The sequence below is a fragment of the Squalius cephalus genome (genome assembly GCF_949319135.1).
Source record: "Squalius cephalus genome assembly, chromosome: 4".
In the NCBI taxonomy this organism is placed as follows: domain Eukaryota; kingdom Metazoa; phylum Chordata; class Actinopteri; order Cypriniformes; family Leuciscidae; genus Squalius; species Squalius cephalus.
In genome coordinates, this window is record NC_137125.1 from 51,386,917 (window position 1) to 51,409,334 (window position 22,418).

The 22,418-nt window shown below is 38.7% G+C and overlaps 1 protein-coding gene across 1 annotated transcript; it reads left to right on the forward strand.

Annotated features, from left to right (window-relative positions):
• The first annotated feature begins 2,049 nt into the window (after positions 1-2,049).
• Positions 2,050-21,984, forward strand: mdfic (MyoD family inhibitor domain containing). The gene is made up of 5 exons (XM_079869042.1): positions 2,050-2,371; positions 2,644-2,791; positions 4,562-4,696; positions 14,804-15,097; positions 20,773-21,984. Exons 2-5 carry the CDS (start codon positions 2,710-2,712, stop codon positions 21,021-21,023), a joined length of 762 nt encoding a protein of 253 aa, XP_079725168.1. The 5' UTR covers positions 2,050-2,371; positions 2,644-2,709; the 3' UTR covers positions 21,024-21,984.
• The last annotated feature ends 434 nt before the right edge of the window (positions 21,985-22,418 follow it).

The window sequence follows — 22,418 nt, forward strand, 5'->3', positions numbered from 1 at the left end:
GATATTTGGAAAAATGTCAGTTGAAAACAGTTGATGGACCCCACTGACTTCCAAAATACTATGGAAGTCAATGGGGTCCATCAACTGTTTGGTTACAGACATTTTTCAAAATATCTTCTTTTGTGTTCAGCAGAAAAAAGAAATTCTTACAGGTTTGAAACAACTTGAGGGTGAGTAAATGATGACACAATTTTCATTTTTGGGTGAACTATCCCTTTAAGGAATTGTTCGCACCCAAAAAATTCAATTCTGCCGTTATTTAATCATGTCTCATGGCAGTACGGTGCACCTTTCCATCATGAAAGAAGTCCTTATAACTTAGATTTGGAGAATATTGTAAGGAAATAACAATTTCACATTCATCTTCTGTTTCTCACACGATTATATGGCTTATAAGTCAAATGAAATACTTTCTTGGTTTATTTCCAGTCAACTATTCCTTAAAAGTAGTTGTAACTTTTAAAGTGATAACTTTGAAAGCAAGCTGGGTCAACTAAGCCCTGCTGATACTGAGTTGTACCTTTGCTGCCGGGTCTCAAAGAGCATCAGTATCCGAGTAATCACTGTCTAAGGGGCGCAAAGGCCGAAAGTTATTACCAATCAGTGGGGTAATAGATTCAACACTTATAAATGGAGAATGCAGCATTTCTTCACAGCGAGGAGGGTCTTTGCAAGATGGATTAGGTGGGGTTTGTGAGTTCAACATTGACACAGATTCATCGTAAATCATTATGCCACAGACCTGGAGTGATTTCTGTATTAGGAGCAGAAAATGGAGTTCACCCAGTCAATGAGGAGGGCATATTTCACATCAATCACTTCCATGCTCATAGGCTTAAAGCACCAGCAAGGCCACCACGAGAATGGACTGAATCAGTTGAGGGCTCTTTGTGTATGTATGCGTGCAGATTTCAGACAGCTGAAAATGTAAAGGTTTTAAAGACACTGAGTAAGCATTGATGCAATCACAACAGAAAGTATAACTAATCCATATGAATTGGGCGGTTTGGTACAAAAGAGACACGATCACTTCTTTATATGATGATCAGATTGAATTTAGGCTTTTATCCACATATAAACATTGATCAGAGAACATACACAGAAATTCAACCGAACTTGACGCACGAGAACAAACCTCTTGCTGAAGCTCATCATGGGAATGAACGTCATTGTTCTTGCGGAAGCGTAAACGTTCTGTGTAACACGAGAATGAACCTCATTGGTTTTCGCACTTAAAGCGAACATGCTTGAGCTTACGTTTAACTGATGTGTGAGTTGATAAATGTTTATTTGTGAATAACATCCTGCTCATCACATGATCGTGTCTCTTCAGAAAATTTGTACTAATGTGTACTCATGTGGATTCGTTTTACAATCTCTTTATGAACGTTTTGAAGAGTCAAAGTGGTAGTTGCATCGCTGTCAATGGAGGGACAGAAAGCTCTCAGATTTCATCAAAAAGATCTTCATTTGTGTTCCGAAGATGAATGAAAGTCTTACGGGTTTGGAACGACATGAGGGACATGAGTAATTAATGACAGAATAATTTTTTTTATTTTTGGGTGAACTATCCCTTTAAGTTTACAGACATTTTCCTTAACCATAAAACACAAGGCAATGCAATGCATAATTGAAAAAAAATGACACACTTCTTAGAGTGTAAACTGATTTAGTTAAGATAGGCTATAGCCTACAGTTAATATTTATCATAAATAAGGAATCCTATCCTCAGTATTAGACCCAATAGTAAACTTTACAATATAAGAAGCGATTTATGCATGCAAGGCAAGCTATGAATGCCTATTTATTTATGCAATTGCCGAGGCTGGTAATATTTTTAATAAAAAAAAAAAAAAAAAAACGAAATCAAGAAGTTTGAATGTTATAAATATTTAGGCTACATCAACAACTGACGCTTTCAAAAGCACATTTTTGGGAACAACAGAAGTCAATCTGACATGCTCCTTCAGATCTAGGTAAACAACACCCCTGCAAGTCTGACAGACAGACATGTCTCTTTTATAAATAGTCTCACTTCACGAACAATTCACACAGTCTCGGCTGGAACATCTGAATGTATGAATGCAGCTGGTTGTGATCATCGGAATCCGGATGTGATGAAAATGTTTCAGCTCAAAGTTTCTCCAGGAGCAGGAGCTCGAGCGCGCGGGACTCTCGCGCACAAACTCATTATCCAACGTCTGCATCTGCTTGACAGGGATTTTGTGGACTATTTTGGGGAGGTATCTGATAGTTTTTACGGAGTTTTGATTCCAAGCAGGGTATTAAGGAAACTTTTCCTAACGGCACGCCGGTTTTGCCGGAAGAAAGGATGCAAATAAAGGAGTTTCTCTGTTGACATGTTTGAAAGGTAACGTTAATCAACCAACTTTGAAATGATCTGTTACATGCTTGGCAAACAAATAATATTGACTTAACGAGTTGATAAGATATTTAGGAGTGTGTTTGCGACATTTTGAGTTTCGTTAGAGAAGAACAAACCTAAGAAAAACTTTCCACCGAGTTTAACGTCTTTTCGCTGGATGACGTCACTCCATAGGAAATATATTGGTCACGTCTGTTTACTTTTCCGCAGTGAATCAGCGATTGATATTATAATAATAGTTTGTTGTTATCTTACAGGTTTGAGGGCTAATTGCGTGGGGCAGAGTTGTTTTTGGGTGTGTTTAGTATCTAAACATCTGGCTCATGTCCTCGGAGACTATTTTACCTCCGGAGGGGCCTGAAGGGCCAAACAAGCAGGAGACAAACCAACTTCTGTCAAAAAGAGGTAAGAGATTGATTTACTATTTCTGAGATTCAGATTCAGTTGTATACCATGGATGCACTGACTAATTAGTGTTTAATGCATATTTTGTAGCATAAAATGGTGATTTGTATTGGCTAGTAGTCGGACGGTCTATGAAAAAAGTGGGAGTTTTTGCACAATAAAGTTTTTAATTCTTTTGATTCCATGACTTTGCCTCTAAACAATTAATAATATAGCTCAGTTTGATAATTGTAGGTCTTTGAAAACAGTTAGTCATTGCACTTGACTTAAAACTGTGACAGATCATGTGCAAAAATGTGGCACTGATTTTGAATGCATAGCAAATATGTTTGCTGCATTTAGAGCAGTTTTCTTTTGTAATTATTTTTTAACATGTTAAATCTCTTGACCACATCCACTGTGATTATTTCAGGCAATTGAAAATATTTGCTGAATGACCTTATTGACAATCATTAATAATGTTGACTTATTTGATTTATCTCTTGATTTTTACCTGGTGTCCCACCAGTAACCGACTTGCATAAATGGCAACTAGCAAACAGATTCCCCATATGTATGTTGCGCCAGTAGGCATGATAATGTTTTCATTATTTTCCAATAAAGATTGAAGGAGCGCCTTGGTAACTATTAGCAGGAACCACTGCCAATTATAGTTTTTAATTAACTTTCTAGTTGCTTGTGAGATTATCACATGTAAAATAAGCTTGGCCCCCCTCTTCTTCTTTTTTTTTCTTAGGCACTGAACCGTTAACCATCCTATTTATACCAAGCATCATTATAGCACTGTCAAAAAATGGCAAAGTAGGACAAAGTAAGCAATCACAGGCTCCGGTGACAAATGGATTTTTGTAGGGCCTTCAAAGTCTCTCCGTTAAGACTGGATTTCCCTCCTCGGGGACTGTGTATGCTTAGAGAATAGAGCAATTTATTTCAAACTGTAATCACTAAATACAGCGATGCATCACAAGGCTTCTGGTACTGTATGTGCATTTGAGGAGTCATGGCTGGAATAAAGGGTTTCCATTCATCAGCCTCAAGCCCAGATGAAGTGATATCAATCTCTGTATCTAGAGCTACTGTATTGTATTGATCTTGTCCCATAATACGCTGTAACGAGGGCTGTAGAAAAAAAAAAAAAACCGAACTAAACCAAACACTCTATGCTCGCCAAAAGTGAAAACAAGCTTCTGTTTGCTGAGTCACATGCTTTTTCCCCAGAATGCACTTGAGTGATGGAAAAGTACAGGTTTGTGCAACAGAACTGCTTTGACAATACCAAATAAATGAGCAGTTGCCTGCTGCCTCTGTACGTGTGTGGCCACATCGAGGGCCGCCACAAATAGCACGAATCGGAGCACCATACCGTCTCGTTTACTCGATGGAATAGGGAGCTGAATAAGTTTAAGTGCTGCGTTTAAAGGTTGCCTATCTTTTTGTATGCCTATCAGGCAGGTTTTGCCCACATCCATTTTCCAATTTAGATGAATGCGCTCTTTATAGCTGTAAAAACCTTGGCAGGTGTTGTGTACCCGGGAGCAGAATCGAGAAAATGAGATCCAGAGTTCTGGCCTGGGCCTACCTGATCCGCCCACCCGGTTTTGCAACTGTTCTCCAAAGGAATCTTTTTTATCTGGCAAATTAGAGCTCGTCTTTCTATTCTTGAGGCTTAGGCGAGTCAATATTGGCCTTTTGCATGCTTGGCTTCTGGCAGCTATGAAGTAACACAAAACTCAGAGATTTAAAATATGACTGTTTTTTTTTTTTGTCCAGATAAATGCAACAGCTGCTCTGATGAATCCTCAGATGCTACGGAAACATCCCAAACTCCGATACCAGGAGATCACACTTCAGACGAGCAGGGTCACATGACAGGGGAGAACCACACCCATGATGGTCTTGTTAGAAGTAAGTGCTGACAAATGTGTTAGTCATGTCTACAAACACGTGTTAATCAAACATGCTTGACATCATTGGCTAGACTCCAGTAACTGTTGTTTTTGCATATTTTTGGTAAATGTTGCTCGCTGGACTGAGTATGATTCATAGCTTTCACTTTCTATAACCAATGCAGTGTAGCAGATGCCATGTCGACAGGAAAAAAACGGTTCTCTTAACAGTTTTATCCAATCTGAAATATCTAGTCTTGAACCTTTTTTTTTTTTTTAATCAGTCAGTGATGTATATGTGAAACTGATCTGTTTCCATATAAAGCATTTCATTTGTTACCAGTCTATACTTTACCATAAACTTCAAAGGGTTTGTGATCCAATCTCAAATTTGGATTATCAACTGACATCAACCTTTGTCAGCATTTTCTACAGTTCTGCGTTACTGAAAACTGAAGCTTCCATCTGGAAAACACTGATGTGATTTTAAAACGTTTACTGTGATGATAATTGATTTTATTATTTACTGCCGCGCAGATATTCTTTGCCTTTGGGTGTAGCTTTGATTTGAGATTATGATAATGCGCAATCTATATGTGCAGTATGCAAGCGGCTTGCTTTGCTTTTTTATTTTCATTGGTAAGATAATGCTATAGGTGCAGTAGCACGGAGTCTTAAGCATTAGTTTTAGTGAAGTGTTGATTAAAAGAAAATGTACTGGATTTGAACCAGCGTATTTCTGTTGCAGTGAAGTTGTTACATTCAGTTGTTCTCCTGCCAAAGTCTTGAAAGCTTAGTGAGCAAGGATATCCCATTGAGGTTTGGCCTTGGTTGGCCTGGATCTGGAAATCACGGCTGAGCACTAGAATGTACTGAAATAGTATCTCTCTTACCTAGTAAAGCATGGAGTTGCATCATAGAGACTTTTCTTGTTCTGCTCATGTGGGTTTGTGTACCCTAAAAATGTTGAGCTTGATAACATCTTGGAGGTTGTTCCTCCAAAAAATCAATGGTGGATCAGCTCAGTTGTGGAACTAAGTCAGGGCATTGTTTTAGGCAAATGATGTCAAATGGATGAGGAGTGATGGAAAATCTCACTCATCACTACTTAGGTCGGTTGGAAATAATTAGGGAAACAAAGATTTGAAACAAAGGATGTGTTTGGAAAATTCTCACCACTTGTTTTTGGAGGGGGAAAAAGTCCTGACACACCTACTTCCCACAGTCTCTTTGTGTAGAAATCTGGTGGACCGTGCAAGAAACACGTTCCACGGAAGATGCAAGTTTGCCACAAAAGAATTCTCCCCATCAACTTTTTATTTAATGCATTTTTTTCAGCTAGAACACATTCAATTGATCAAAAGTAACAGTAAAGACATTTATAATGTTACATTTCTATTTCAAACTAAAGGGTTAGTTCACCCAAAAATGAAAATTCTGTCATTATTTACTCACCCTCATGTCTTTCCAAACCCGTAAGACCTTCGTTCATCTTCGGAACACAAATGAAGATATTTTTGATGAAATCCGAGAGCTTTCTGACAGCAACGTCATAACCACTTTCAAGACCCAGAAAGGTAGTAAAGACATCGTTAGTCCATGTGACTACAGTTGTTCAACCTTAATTTTATGAAGCGACGAGAATACTTTTTGTGCACAAAAATAACAACTTTATTCAACAATTTCTTCTCTTCCTGTTCCTGTTCACGTTAGCACTATGACACGTGTGTGCGGTGCTTACGCAGGAGCCGGGCAATACTGAGCCAGCGAACCTGGAATCGCTGCACTGTGTTTACAACATGAACCTCGTCAGAGAAAGGCTGAAATCTTTTAAACTCTATTAATATTTCACAACAGTACTTTTTGTTCAAATAAATGCAGCATTGGTGAGCATAATAGACTTAAAAAATCTTAGCGAACCCGAGTAGTTTGGTCCACGTTTGACTTGTTTTAAATCTCAAGTGATTGGATATCTGCATAAGGCTCTACAATATGCGACTATACCATGTACACTATAAGGGGCTGTCTGGCCAAGTATGGATAGAGCAGGGCTGTAAGGCAGTGCACTAATTGGATTGGGAAATATGATGTGATATTTAGAGTCTAGAGCGGGAAATCGATAGGAAATCAACTTGACTGGCCACTTTACAACAGTTTATCTTTTTTATTATTATTATAATATTTCCATTTTAATTTGCTAGCAGAATTCACTGTCTAAAGATGAATCGCACTTATTCAGCACTGTCCGTTGACTTACATGGGCAGATAAAAATGGACTATGGTTGAATATACTCCGCTTGAGTTATCGGTGTCATTTTTAATCGCATACTTCTCTATTAGGCTTCAAAAAGACAGTCCAGTAGAGACAGAAAGAACAAACGCATTACACATTCAGTCTCATATGTGTGGGATGTGGCGAGCCTCACAGCTGAACGACAGAAAAACTTGTTCCGGCCTGTAAGAATTTCAGGGTAATGATGTAATGATCAAGAGGTGTTTAATCACTGAATAATTCACTTGAACGTCAGTCATTTTTTTATGTATATCATTCTGTACGATGACAACGCCTCTGCGTTATGTCTGGAATTTTTGTGCTCTCACTCAGGGGTTACATTAGGTTCAGGATCAGGTATTTATTGTTGACGTTCATAATTTTGCTCTGCTGTTAATCCTCAAAATCAAATCATTGCTTCTAAGAGAGTACACATGCATTTCACCTGCATTCACTTTTGAAGAGTGCCTTTATTTCAATCATTTTGGGCGTAAAGAGTTGATTGATTCAAGATGCTAATTTTTCAGACCACGTGTTCCTCCGAAGCAAGAGCCCATTAGAACACAGGAGTAATTTTCAAGTGATTACTTAGCCGTGGGTCATGGAATCAAAACTGGAATAAATAGGGTGAAATGCTAGCGCAGGGGTTGATTAAAATGGCCATTGTGATTCTACCTCTGTGCTAATTATTTCCTCATTGTCTTGGTGTAGACATATTTCATATGTAAAAATGCCCAGCATTTCAATTAGCGTCCTCGCAAAGTGCCGAATCCCTTTTAGGGGCTCTGCAGATTTATGAGTGTAACATTTATTTAAATTACCTCAGATAAGAGGTGATCTACACATCTGTGAGCTATAGGTTTAGCACACCATTAGCATTTCTGATTGTACTCATTGACCATCAGCTCGGTGTTATTTCTTTCGCAGGGTGGGCATTATGGGAAACGGCACTGGGGTTTGAACTATGCAAGGAATAATAGATTGGAAAGTGGAGTCTGTCTGTTAATAAGATGTAGATTTGAGGCCCACGCTTTGATTAACGGCACAGCGCTGCATCTTCGAGAGCGTGAACGCTCCCGCTGCAGCAACCCCAACACAACGCTGCCTTTTCCAGACAGAAAAGCACTTGAAATGAGAGTTGAGCGGGAGGGATTACTGGCCCTCTAACAGGGTTTTGGCTTCAACATTAAGGTTAAACCCCTTTTCTATTACAGTGATCTCTCGTGATGTGCTCCCATCCTGCCCTGCATGTTTGCAGGTTCACCGCACCTCTGCTAGGTCATTCCGTCAGGCCTCTGATCACTGGGGGGTGACCAGGGAGCCACCGACTCACTCCATTCAGACAGTGCTCCCTGCCACGGCTAAAATCGATATGGCCATCTCCCTTTAAAAAGCCTCTCAGAAACAGACGAGCACCCCTGTCCTTAAGCCTGATTCCCGGGCTTAAGGTCTTGATTGGCACCCCGAAGACAGAGTCCAGTGACCCACAGCTGTCACATTAGTGCAGTTAATGCTGAGATTGAAACGGAGCAAATAAAGGAACCTTGTCCATAGATATATTTATTTTTAATAAACTCTCCTGGCTGGCTTTAGTTGCCCCTGGAGTCCCTCTGTAAGGCCTCGTTCTGTAAGTCCTCCAAGAGATGCCTGCTGCCTCTTGATCCTTATGCAAGGATTATTTTACTGATGTTTTTTTTGTTGAGATTGGTGGAATCATTGAGTCACCGATGTAACTGAAACAGAAAACACACCCCCAGACTCCTCACATCTGTGTTGCTGGGGTTTTTTGTTTGCAGTTGTCGGGAGGCAGGGTGGAGCACTCGACGTATGAAGTCTGGCAGCTCCCTCAGGCTCGGTCTGAGTCACGTCATAATTGATCTTTCGAGAAAATGTGGTAGCTGTGTAAAACGGCTAAATCTGTGCAAGATGTGCGTTTTATAACCGCGTTTGTGTAGAACCTCTGCGTTTATGGGATTCTTCCATTCCACCGTGATGGAAACGGATGGAAGGGAAGGAGGTGCAGATATGGATTGCTTGAATGTTGTTTCAGGTTTCGAAACGAGGTGAAAGTATAAAAACTACAGTTTCGGCCTACTTTAGCAGCAACAACCACAAGCTCCAGCTCAATCAGTAGAGCACTGTGCTAGCAACGGCAACCTCATGAGTCCTATTTTCAGAGATGAGTTGTTTTGGATAAAAGCGTCTGCCAAATTCATGCATCTAAATGGAAACAAAAAATACCTTGATTCTAGGGATGGTCACAGTGGTTGACTAATTGATAATGTTTAAACTTTTAAAAAGTGCATCTTGATATGTTTTTATGTTGTGTTTGAGCACAAAATGTGCCTAATGTAGGAAATCCATTTGAAGTGTATGGTGAAATGTCTAATCAGAGTCAGGGTAATGCGAAACATCCTTAAGATTAGTTAATCGATTTGTATCAATTTAAAAATATGTAGTTTAGCATATCCCCACTTCAGATGGATTGTGTCTGCTCCACACTATCATAAGGTTTTCTGGTGGGTTTTAATGATTTTGATGGCTAGCATGCCACATACTGCAAATGCAGATTTGAAATAGGAGTATAATAGATGAAAAGCTTAAGCCTTCACAATCTCTCTCCTTGTCTTTGGAGTTGCCGGCTGCCTTATAAAATGTAATTAAGCAGAACAAGGTCCGAAGGGGTTATTTTTTTCCACTCAATCAGCAGCCAAATTACTAAATTTGAAATTAGTAAATCCCAGACGCCTGGCTCGGCTTGTCATTGTTACAGAGAGATGGAGTGAAAGAATAGCCGAGCGAGAGCGGGACAGACAGTGAATGACTGCGAAAGAGGGTAGCCCTGGAATATTAAACGCCTTCTCAGGTGTCACATCTCTACGGCAGGTTTCATTCGAACAGCCAAATTTAAATGATTGTCAGAAAGAATTAAAAGTGTGCTGTAGCACAAAAAAAGCTGAGTAATAGTGACTACCTATTCATCTTCTGCTAGAAATGAGTATAAAATAAGATGTGAGCTACGGTGTCTCTCAGAAATTAGATATTGTAGGGTGCCAGCAAACCGGAGGAGGTGCTGTAATGGAGTTAAAATAGTTCTGGCATGTGACATTTGGGGCGGCTTCAAAGAACAGGGCAATTACTGTGATCAAGACACACCGTAGTCTCAAATAAATGTATTAAAGACACAATTGGACAAAAGTTTAAATAAGCTAACTAAAAAATATAGATAACTGTTGTGCATAAGACAATATCAAGAAAGTTCTGGGTGTACCAGACACCTTTGTGCAATTTGCACCTTTCGTTTTACACTTTATTCGGTAGGTTCAGATTCATTTTATGTACATAATGGATCCAGCTCAGGCAATAGATCAGCTAAGTGAAATTTTTAATTCTTTACTTCTCTCCTCGGGAAGTAAGACCTTGCCACAGAGTCGGAAGGTCAAGTAGTAAACGATTTTTAAAATGCTGAAGGTTTTTTTTTTCTGTCACAGCCCTTTTTTAATAATATTCATTCTACTTCCTCCCCTCCAACCAAATTCCCATGGTTTTGTTTCTATAAATACGGGGAAATCATTTCAACTGAAAGAGTATATTGCTTTGGATTGAAAGGTGTAAGCTTGCCATAGGTGTTTGTTAGGAGAAATGCCACCCCGGGCTGTTTTGGGAGATGGTGGGAACTCTCCTGGTAGGTCAGTGCACATTTGCAAATTAGCATTTCAATCAGAGAGACTGGCCCATGGAGCATTAAACAGCTATTTGTGTTGCATTCATATTTTATACACAAAGCTAAACAAATTCTAATGCAGCAACCCTGGCCTGGATTATTTTTAAATCTTTTTTATGGATTTTCAAAGAATGTTTTTTTTTTTTTTTTTTGCTTTATCTTTGGTTCATAGTAATATTATTGAAAAATTTAAAAAGTAAATTGAAAATTGAATTTTTATCATTCTCAAAATGTCATTTTGAAAGACGCCCTTTATTTATATATTGATGTCCTTATATATATGGATGTCTTTATTTATGCAAACTGTATTTTTTTTATATTTACTCATACTGTGTGTATATACTGTGTAAGTTCGGTATGAGGTTCAAAATGAGCTGTGCACAGATTTTATCATTTGTAATAAAACGTAATCTATGTAACTTTTCCCCTACATCAAGTAAACCTACAAAAGATCAAGCCGTTTAAAGAGAAATTTCCACTAACTTGACCATTTTAACTTTAGATAGCGGTTTTTCACCATCACAGTACTTTGCATATTTTCACCGGCCAACTCTTTTGTACAGGTAATGATTGTTAGCCATTAGCAGATGATGATAAGAAATGGATGGGGGCTGTTTAGCTGGATGACATGAGTTGACAAGTGAATTAATGTATGTTCCGTTTGATGGGCGTCCTAATGGGGCACAGCAAACAGCTCCACTCTCAGGATGAAATATTAAAAGGCCTCGAGCCGCAAAAATACAGGGACCTACTTTTTTCTCTCTCTCTTTTCTCTCTCTTTTCTCTCTCTCTTCTCTCTCTCTCTCTTTACCTTTCAGTCTCCATAGAGATCAGCGTAAATGAGAGAACATCCTGCCCCGTCTCACCTCTTTTCCGACATCTCTCCTGCTTGACCGAATTTTCGCCGTCTTGTTTATGCCGCTCCATGCCGTTGACGTTCATACATATTCGTTCTTGGGAGGTCCGCCATGCTCTGCTTCCATGTCTTTGGGGTACAATTTCGAATTCTTCCAGCGGAGCTATTTTCTGTGACACCGAGGCAAAGGGGTGTTTATCCACAGTTTTACATAGAGAGCGACTCCACGGTGGCACGGCGTCTCTCCTGGGCGTCCCGGCCCGCCGTCCCAGCGTGGGGTGTGCGCCGAACGTGCGGTGACAAATGGCAATTATATTTGTGTGTTCTTCATGAATCCATCAAACACTGGCCTTTTAAAAATGCTCCCAGGATATTTGAGGCTGTCAGATCCAGGGGACCAAATTGGGATGCTGCTTAGACAGTCAAGAAGCACTCACCCCCTGTTTGCCTGTGATGTGTTTGACAGCGTGTGTAGAGGAATACCATGTATTATTCAACTACAAATGTACACTCTCAACAGTTGTTGATATGTTGGAAGCAGAGCGGTTAGAAGACCAATTTGAACTGTTTTCTTTTTTCCCCCTCCTTCCGTTCCTCACCATAACATGGTGTTTTAATGCGACCTGTCAGCTTGTGTACAATCACCGTTTGCGAGACAATACTTGTTTTTACGCTTAGTTCTTACGCTATTCAATTTTTATCACCTATCATGCCTTGGGTTGAAAGCAACATTTATATTTTATGGAGGGGTAACTTTACTTTTGGGTTGCGTTGGCCTTTGGGCTTTCGTCGGGCCCATGCGATCCTATCAGCGTGCACCAAGTGCCCGCAACGTTCTCTGTTCTGTTGTTCTAGCAATGTATTGCAAGATGCATGTGCAACGTGTTCCTTGACTGGGCCGCTTTTGAGGCTGTCTGGCGAAGCAGAAGGCAAATGTAGTGTTGTGTTTAAAGATCAGGTCTGGTTCAAAACACTTCAAGGGGGGGATCCATAAACCATCACCGTTGTGCCCTAGAGCTAGACGCTTAACACCAGGCTGCTCCGGGTGGGCTATCCTGATGTACAAACATCAGTTAATAAATGATTGCTTTCTTCTAACTGCTGTTGCTTTTATACATTTTAAAAGCTCAACTTTCCCTGTGCTTAAGGTAGTTACCAAGCAGGCAGAGACAATGGAAACTTTTGTATTGAGGATTTTGTGACCTTGAAGGCTGTTGATGTGCAAAAAAATGTAAAAAGGTGAATAATTTTTTTCAGTAATCATTTATCTAAAGCATCTTACGGTAAATTCATGGAGAAGCGACTCCTGGAGTAACATCAGAACGTTATTGAAACTGAGCTGCAAAAACTACTCGTTTTGAACTCTCACTACTTCCATCAACATTTTATACTTTCAGTTGGTATTTTAATTTTAGTTGGTTTTAGTCATTTTATGCGCTTTTTGTTTAGCATATATTTATTTTTATATTAGTTTTTGTCATTTTTATCATCCTATACGAAAACTAGAAATGTTTTTCATGTAACATTTATATTTTATTTTATTTCAGCTTCATTTCAAGTATTTCATTACATGTGTTTGACAACTGGCAATGGCCTGTTTTTAATTGTAATTTTACATTCGTGTCAGTGTCCTCCCAGGGTGATATGATGTTATAAAGAGGTGGGCTGGATTTCTTCTCTTGTTAACAATAATAGCACAGTCAATGTGGACCTCCCACCAAAAGAACAAAGTAATTAAGAGAACTAATTTCACTGAGATTTCATTGGGAAATTCAGGCTCTCTACCTTACAACACACCAGACAGAATGCTGAGATCTCTGCAAAAAGCAAGAATAAGGTCGAAAAAAATGCAGGAAAATGATGAATAATTCAAAGGAGCCCAATAAACATGAGGTGCGTATCCTGAAAGAGAGTACAATAAGACTCCCAGCAGAGCTGAATGCACACTAGTGTCACTTGCTCCCTTTGCCATCACTACTGTTGCATCATATAGAGCCTCTCGGTTCAGGCTATGACCACCTCCTCACATTTGTTACTTGTATGAAGACTGGAAGTACTAGGTTTCTGTCTCACGTGGGTCTAGGTTTGAGGTAGACTGTATTCAGGTTATGGATCACAGGGGGTTAGGGTTGGGAATTGTGAAGTGGTTCTTATTCAAAACCGGTTCCTTGATGCACTAAATCTGGGCTCAGACTACAGGAGTTTTAAAATCCTTACCGATTATGAAATCTGGTTGCATCGCACACAGACTCAAGGGGATATAATGTTTACTGTTATTTGGCAACACCGTCAACATGTTAGCTTATAGCGCTAGGCACTAGCAGTTTTCTACACTTACCCAGTATTTTCAAAACGGACACGATTCTCTAGAAGACACCATTATACCGGCAGTCGTTTTGTTGCCACTCTTCCACAAGCCATCTCTGCTGTCCAACAGAGCCATAAAGCAGCTTGTTTTCTCGCATTCACCTCCGTCTCCTTGCAAACTTGTTTCTCATTGGCTGTTGTGAAAGTACTGATGCAATCGTAGTCATAATCATCCCGGTTTAAAATCCTAAATATCAAACATGTTTGATATTATCAGGGCCCGATGTGTCTGTGAGCAGATTGGGAGGTTTAAGATTTGATCTGGAAGCGCCTCACATTAGGGCCAAACATCTTAGCCAACCAAGGTCCTGGAGAAGATTTTATTCTCAGATTGCCAGGAGGGGTAAATCAGGATAAATCGCCCTAAAATGCCAGTAGTAGTCTGAGCCAGTTTAAATGTGAACGGGTAATTGCATGTCCTCCCCAATCCCCTCCCAAATTCTTTCTTCCTTAAAATGACTTAAAAATATTGATAATTGGATGATTAAGATGCCATAATCGTTAACTGGAATTGGAATAGGAGCCAGAATATTTCTTTAAAATTTTACAGGGCATGATGCAACAACATGAGTCACTCGTACTGTTGACGTTTAAAATTTGGTGAATGTTTGCTGAACACACATTTCCTGGTTTGTTTCTTACTTGAAAATGTACTAGAGTAAAACTTTTCCTGTTTTGCATTTTATATTAAAAAAATGCTATAAAGGTTATTAATTTCGTTTGAGTTGAAGTCACCTTGAAGTCTTTCTGGTCAAAAACAGATGATTACAAAAAAATCTCTCTCTCTCTCTCTCTCTCTCTCTCTCTCTCTCTCTCTCTCTCTCTCTCTCTCTCTCTCTCTCTCTGTCTCTGTCTCTGTCTCTGTCTCTGTCTCTCTCTGTCTCTCTCTCTGTCTCTGTCTGTGTAGCTCAACCTCAGCCTCTGCCCCAGCCAGCAACATCCATGCAGAATGCCATTGATGGAGAGGCTGGCAGGCAGCAGAACGGTCTGCACACAGTGCTAAGTAATGGCCATGGCTCGCCCCGCGGGGTCACACAACCGCCCTCCGCCTGCCACACCTCCGAGCCCAAGAAGCACCCATCGCCTGTCTCACACCGCGTGCAGAGAAAGCTTCGCTCTAGCCTGTCGGTCAACAGCAACAGCAGCAGAAGGAGCAAAAGCAGCTCGACGGGCTCCCATAAACCCGGCTCTACTCCAGAGGGTACATGACACACACGCAAATATACACTCGCACACAAACTCGTATGTGCTTGCAGATTTCCTCTGTTCTTGTGACTCTCTGGTCTTCCCCTCCCTCCGCTTAACCGCAACTAATCTGTGACTTTTCTGTTCTGTGTCCTGTAAATGCACTGCTTTATTTCATCTTTCATAACTCCCAACTAGATTGATCTCTTTATTTCTGTGGTGTTGTATTGTCTCGCAAATGGGAAGGAAAAACAGAAGGCCGATCTGAAAAAAGCAGCTTGCACATTGTCAGGTGTGATGGTAAGGAGAGGGCAGTAATGAAGGAGATCGCTGGTGCATTAGTAATGGTCACCAAGGTGTGACCTTTTAACAAGACTGCGGAGAGTGGGGGTCTGCCATGTGTCAACCCCACCTCAGCAGGGGCTATCGCTAGCCTCTCTCACAGTGTCCTCTCATTAAGACCGGCTCTATGCCTTGCTTCTGTGTACCAGCGCCACTTTCCTGGCTCATGTATTGAGTTTTCTTTACTGCGTGATGTTCAATCATGCTTGTCTGATACCGTAACCCTTTTAAATCAAGCAAAGTCTTGCACCTGCTGAGAACTTTAGATTCTCTGTAAAGCAGTTTGTATGTTTCATACAACATGCCCTGGCATTTAGCTAAATTAAAAGGGATAATTTGGGAATTTGTTTTCATGAAATAGCTTCAGGAAGTAAAAAATAAAAAATAAATAAATAAAATTATATATATATATATAAATATATATATAAATATATATATATATATAAATATATATATATAAATATATATATATATATATATATATATATATATATATATATATATATATATATATATATATATATATATATATTTTATAAAATTGTATATAAAATTATATTATATATACAATTGTAGCAACAGCAAACACCAATGATGTACTTTGAAGAGCATTACATATTTAACCAATAAATGATAAATTAATAAAAAAAATTAAATATATATATAAATGAATAATTAATAATAATAATAATAATAATAATGATTATAATTATTATTATAATTATTATTATTTTTATTATTTTTAATATATATATATATATATATATATATATTAAAAATAATAAAAATAATAATAATTATAATAATTATAATAATAATTATAATCATTATTATTATTATTATTATTATTAATTATTCATTTATATATATATTTAATTTTTAATTTTTTTTATTAATTTATCATTTATTGGTTAAATATGTAATGCTCTTCAAAGTACATCATTGGTGTTTGCTGTTGCTACAATTGTTGATTTAAGTAAGTGGGGACTTTCTTGTAATATAATAATTGGAAACGGTTTTATACGTTTATAAATAATAATTTGAATAATACAGTCTTGCATGCAGGATTAATTTATTTGCTTGGTTTGTTAGTTTGATTTTAAGATTTATTTGCACAAAGGTAACCATAGGCCCGCACTTATTAGAGACACTTGATCCTGTGTGTGAAAAGTCAGGAAAGAATGTGAACATTTTCCAACACTGGAAAGTTTAAGATCAGATTTATCACTCAGGTGATTTGCGAGTAGGAGCCTTTTACGAGGTGCATGTAACAAACACTATCATCTCCCTGCGGATTTAACGGAAATGTGTATCTTAAAAGGCGTCATAGTTTTCACATCTTAATTGGAGAGGGGGGGGGTGCATGAACAGTTCAATAAGTCTGTCTCATTACAGCTTGTGTGCGTGCGTGTGTTATTTGTAGAACTGTGTTTTGAATCAATATGTTCTCTCTCAAGTAGTAATTTCCCCCTGGAAAACAGCAAGCTGTTGTGTTTTAATGTTTACACGGATTACCATAATCTGTTTGCCTGTGAAATTAGCTTCTAAACAGCCTGGGAAGCTGAAGAATAAAGCTTTACAAGATCTCTGCTCAGGGGATTGCGATTCCTCGTGTTCTTGGCTGCCGTCGCTAGCTGCGATAACGGCAACCCCAGCAGAAAATCAACTAATTGAGAGATCTTTTGTTCCGTTGCGGGTGGGTTAGGACCTTGAGTGATGGCGTGTTTGTGATTGTGTTGTGTTGCAAGTACGCAGTAGTCTAAAATCCCTCTGACAAATTCAATTAAGGCTGCGGGATGTACGCAGAAAGCTAGCGCGGTCATTAGCAGTGCATCGTAATGCCATGTTTTTCCCGTCTTTGCAGCTTCCCCAGCGTATCCAGAGTTCTCTTTCAGAAAGTTTACAGCACCCACTTCCTTATTGACTGCAAATTAACTGCTCAATGGCAACTTTTTTTATTTTATTTTATCTCCCTCTCATTTGGTCTCTAAAGCCGCCATGTACAACCCATGGACCAGTCAGTCTTTCTTCATTTGAATGTTCCTGCACAGCTCACTTGTTTTATGTCACGCTGCCTTTCTTTTTGATGTTAGCCTTTGGAGTTTTCCAGATGTCTCAAACTATTTCCTCCAAGGCGCTGGGGCTGTTTTTGGCCTCGCTGAATCTGGGCATACTCCGCTCGGGCTGACATTAAACATGAACCCTCTCATTGGGGCGATGCCGGTTTTGCGGCTGAGATAAGGCAGCCTGTCTCCTGTGTACATTACACAGACTCTCATTCCTTAAGATTCACACTAATCGCTGCTGATAAATTATACATCCAAGGGAATTCATTATGTACTGTTGCTTTTAAACCCATTTCTAGAAAGAAATTGTTAGTTAAAAAAAGGGCAAGAAAAATAGAGCGAAAGAATCGGTGTGGACATGTGTAATTTTTCACACTTGTTTAATAGGATGCCCCAAATCAAATCATTATTAAATGAATTGGTAATCAAGTAGGAAGTATGCGTTTTTGATTAGCATGTACTGTTTATGAGTACTTTAAGCAGATGAATTAAGCAAACAGTTGATGTAGCTGATGTAGTCGGCACAGGCGAAATCTAAAAGTACGCCCGTTTGACCTTTCAGAAAGCTGATGTTTTAAGCCTTTGGTGGGCCTGCATGCAAACTTGTTTCATGTTCAAACACTGTCCAGGCTGCACAGCACCACCGCTGGTCAGCTCCACCGCCTACAAAAAAATCACTTTGATCAAACAAACATGAACATCCAGTGGTCTTCAGGCCTCGTCCTTGCTCTCTCTCCCCCCCCACCACCAGAGCCCCAATCAAACCCAGCAATCTCTCTGACAGCTCACCCCGGACTGATGAAAGCCATGCAAATTCACGTTTTAAACTGATAACGATATACACACCACATTGCAGTGATTTCTCCAATGCACCGCGGTTTGGGTTCTACAGTTGATTAGAGGTCCGAGCGGCACGTCCGGCTGGTAGGGGTTCACTGTTATTCTCTACGGCACTGTTTATGCAGGAGCACAGTGTGAGCGCCGTGCCGATTATTGAAGCTTAGTTTGAGTGAAAGATGTTCTTTTTTCACGTTGGTGTTGTTTGTTATAGTTGCATTATTTTTTTTCTGTAACAGATTTTGTATGCCTTGTATCTAATTAGCACACTGCAGTCTGGTTGTTTACCATTTATTAAATATGAGTTGTATTGTATGTATCATATTGCAAACTCTCTACTTAGCGATTTGAGGATTCAGCTCTTGATAGGTCAATTATGTACCAGAATTTTGGTTGATGTAATATTTCCATGCACAAACAGGTTACTTTTGGTTTGGTTATGCTAATATTAAATAATTTTTTTATTTAATTTTTTTATTTGCCTTAAATATCTCAACTGATGGCTAAAGAGTGGTCTGACAAATAATTTTATTTTTAATATCATTTATTTTGAGATATATATTTAAAAAGAAATGATCTTAAAAATAATATATATATACATATATACATAAAAAAAAAAAAAAAAAAAAAAAAAAAAAAAATATATATATATATATATATATATATATATATATATATATATATATATATATATATATATATATATATATATATATATATATATATATATATATTATTATTTTTAAGATCATTTCTTTTTAAATATATATCTCAAAATAAATGATATTAAAAATAAAATTATTTGTCAGACCACTCTCACACAGCCAGCTCTGGAAAAGAAACCACTGCAAAATTATCAGTTTCTCTGGTCTTACTATTTATAGATATGTGATTGGGTAAAATTAACATTTTTGTTTTATTCTATAAACTACTGACAGCATTTCTCCCAAATTCCAAATAATTTTATTCTAAATAATTGTCAATAGTAAAATATTGACCTCAAATAATGGAAAGAAAATATCAATATTTGGTGGAATAACCCTGATTTTTCAATCACAGCTTTCATGTGGCTTGGCATGCTCTCCACCAGTCTTTTACATTGATGTCGGGTGACTTTATGCCACTCCTGGTGCAAAAATTCAAGCAGCTCGGCTTTGTTTGATGGCTTGTGACCATCCATCTTCTTGATCAGATTTCAGAGGTTTTCAATGGGGTTCATGTCTGGAGATTGGGCTGGCCATGACAAGGTCCTGATCTGGTGGTTCTCCATCCACACCTTGATTGACCTGACTGTGTGGCATGGAGCATTGTCCTGCTGGAAAACAATCCTCAGAGTTGGGGAACATTGTCAGAGCAGAAAGAAGTGTTCTTCCAAGACAAGACGGAGACCTGGAGAGGCCTGCAAGCCACAGTGTCTCGCACCCACTGTGAAAATTGGTGGTGGATCGGTGATGGTCTGGGGGTGCTCACCCAAGTCACCCAACATCAGTGTGTGAAAGACTGGTGGCATGAAAGCTGTGATTGAAAATCAGGGTTATTCCACCAAATATTAATTTCTGAACTCTTCCTAAGTTAAAACATTAGTATTGTGTTGTTTAAAAATGAATATACTTATTTTCTTTGCATTATTTGAGGTCTAAAAACACTGCATATTTTTATTTGGAATTTGGGCGAAATGTTGTCAGTAGTTTATAGAATAAAACAAAAATGTAAATTTTACCCAAATACACATCTATAAATGGTAAAACCAGAGAGAGAGAGAGAGAGAGAATACATTACCTGTTGTGCTGTCAATGCTACTGTAAAACTGTGTATCCATGTCACCTTAAACAACTGTAATTTGGCATCGTATGTGGTGCACCTGCGAGAGGAAGGTTAAATGTTAATCAGAGATAAGAGAAACGACAGCATTAACACGCCAATTTGCTGGTGAAAATGTTGGACGCTGTTAATCAGCTTTACGTGACCGACCCTGTGCTTTTGCATGATAATAACCCCATTATTCACAAAGCTACTAATCAACCCAAAAGTGGAATTCGTTCCTTTTGAATTTCTCTGATTCCTCTTTTGCTCTCACCGCTGCTGAACCACCGTCTTACCCTCCCACACACACACACACACACACACTCGACGCATATAGACAAGCGTACGCTAGTCTTCTTAGCCAGTATGATCAAAACAAACAAAAAAAATGTTGTAAAATACTATAAATATTTAAAAGTTTATTTCTATTATTTTTATATATTTCATATTAAGCTAAATTTAGTTTTTAAGCCTAAATTTGATTTTAAAGGTGAAGTGCGTAATATTTGAGCCACTGGCAACATCAGACAAAATAGCAAAAATGATCCCACAAGAAAAGTGACAATACTTCAAAATCATTTTGAATGTTTATTCGATGTTTTTGTTTTGTTTTGTTCTGCCTGCTGCAATCCTCCGAGAGCAGACTGCTGTGTCCACTGCATCCTGGCCTGCCTGTTTTGTGAATTTGTCACTCTGTGCAATATGGTGGTGGCTCAGGCCTCGTGCGGCACCTGCACGTCAGAAGCCTGTTGCTGTTGCTGCTGCGGAGACGACCTGGGAGACGACTGCAACTGCCCCTGTGACATGGACTGTGGCATTATGGATGCGTGCTGTGAGTCCTCGGACTGCCTGGAGATCTGCATGGAGTGCTGCGGAATCTGTTTCCCAACATAAAAGCCCAGATGCATACAGGCGACAGCCAGGACAGATGTTGAGCAAGAGTGAGTGTGAGTGTGTGTGTGTGTGTGGATGAGAGCTACTTAGTGTGTCCCTTTCACACTTGTGAAAAGTCTGTTCCTGAGCTCAAAATGACCATAAAGGTCATACAAAAGGACGAAAAAACATTATGTACTTCACATATCCTTGTAGACTAAAAGTGCACAAAAGCATATTCATAGCTTTATATTCAATGCTTTAATGTATCAAAGCTTCTTCTATTGACTGTTTTAACTACATTTCTTCTCTTTGCAGAGGTTTTGAACATTGTTTCTTTTGTTTCCAAAGACATTTCACACTTTTATCATTTTAAAAACTTGCAAATGGTGGAATTAAAACAGTAGACGTCACATGACTTGAGGTCGCACTGCACATCACTGTAATTTTAGTGGAAACATTGCTTTCACACTGTCAGAGGTCAAGCCTTTGTGGGTGTTAAGTGGAATTCTTATTTTGAACTGTTTCTGAAAAACAGACAGGGCTGTTTAAATGATAGCCAATTTTGTAAGTCTTTATTTAAACTGCGTCTACTGTAGCTCATTTAATTAAATGTCCCTAAGTTCTTGAAACAACATTAGCAGTTAGCTTGCTGGTGTTTTAAAGATACACAAAAGAACTGGATACACCGCATAGTGTAGAATGCAGATGCAGAAATTCACTTTATGCATCTTGCGAATTACGTGTAAACTTGACTTTGTTTTTCTTTTATTAAGCCTCTGCTAAAGATACTCTATAAAAGCATCTTTTTGCTTTAGTACGTAGGTGAAAATTGTTTTATATAGCTCAGATTGCATTGCCTGAGACCTTCTTGTGAATTGTACAAAGCTGGCATTTGTCGGCATTACGTAAGCTTATGTTAGCATCATAACATTAACACGGTTGTTTTTTGTTCAAAGTGCGTAAAGCCTTCGGTACGTCGTGTGTATGTGATTCGTCTGACTCATCTCGTCAAAACTGCTTACGACATACTTGCCAAACTGCACTTCAGAAACACAGTGTGACCTGAAACATTCAACTGAACCCGGTTCAAAACAAACAACTTTACCTCTACAGACTTTACCTCTCCAGAAGGAGTGTGTCTTTTGACGAGACCCACTTTAAGACCAAACTGACTAGGACTGGCTCTTTAACACTGAAAATCTGAAAAAAAAGTATAGTTGACTTAAGATACTAGAGAAGTTTGTTGTTACTGTAAAGGCTTTTTATATGCATTTTAATAGTAAGCAAACTAAAACTCAAGTCATTTTCTTGAGATTTTCTAATTAATTAGAATGAAAATGCACATGAATACATTGACACAAAATATATACATTGACATAAATACATTGATGTAAACTCTCAGAGAAAAAGAAA

Excerpts from the sequence above, each read along its gene's own strand:
- mdfic (XM_079869042.1), top strand. The coding sequence starts at position 2,710 with ATGTCCTCGGAGACTATTTTACCTCCGGAGGGGCCTGAAGGGCCAAAC. Across the intron at positions 2,792-4,561 it reads CCAACTTCTGTCAAAAAGAG|ATAAATGCAACAGCTGCTCT; the intron begins GTAAGAGATTGA and ends TTTTTTGTCCAG. Across the intron at positions 4,697-14,803 it reads CCATGATGGTCTTGTTAGAA|CTCAACCTCAGCCTCTGCCC; the intron begins GTAAGTGCTGAC and ends CTGTCTGTGTAG.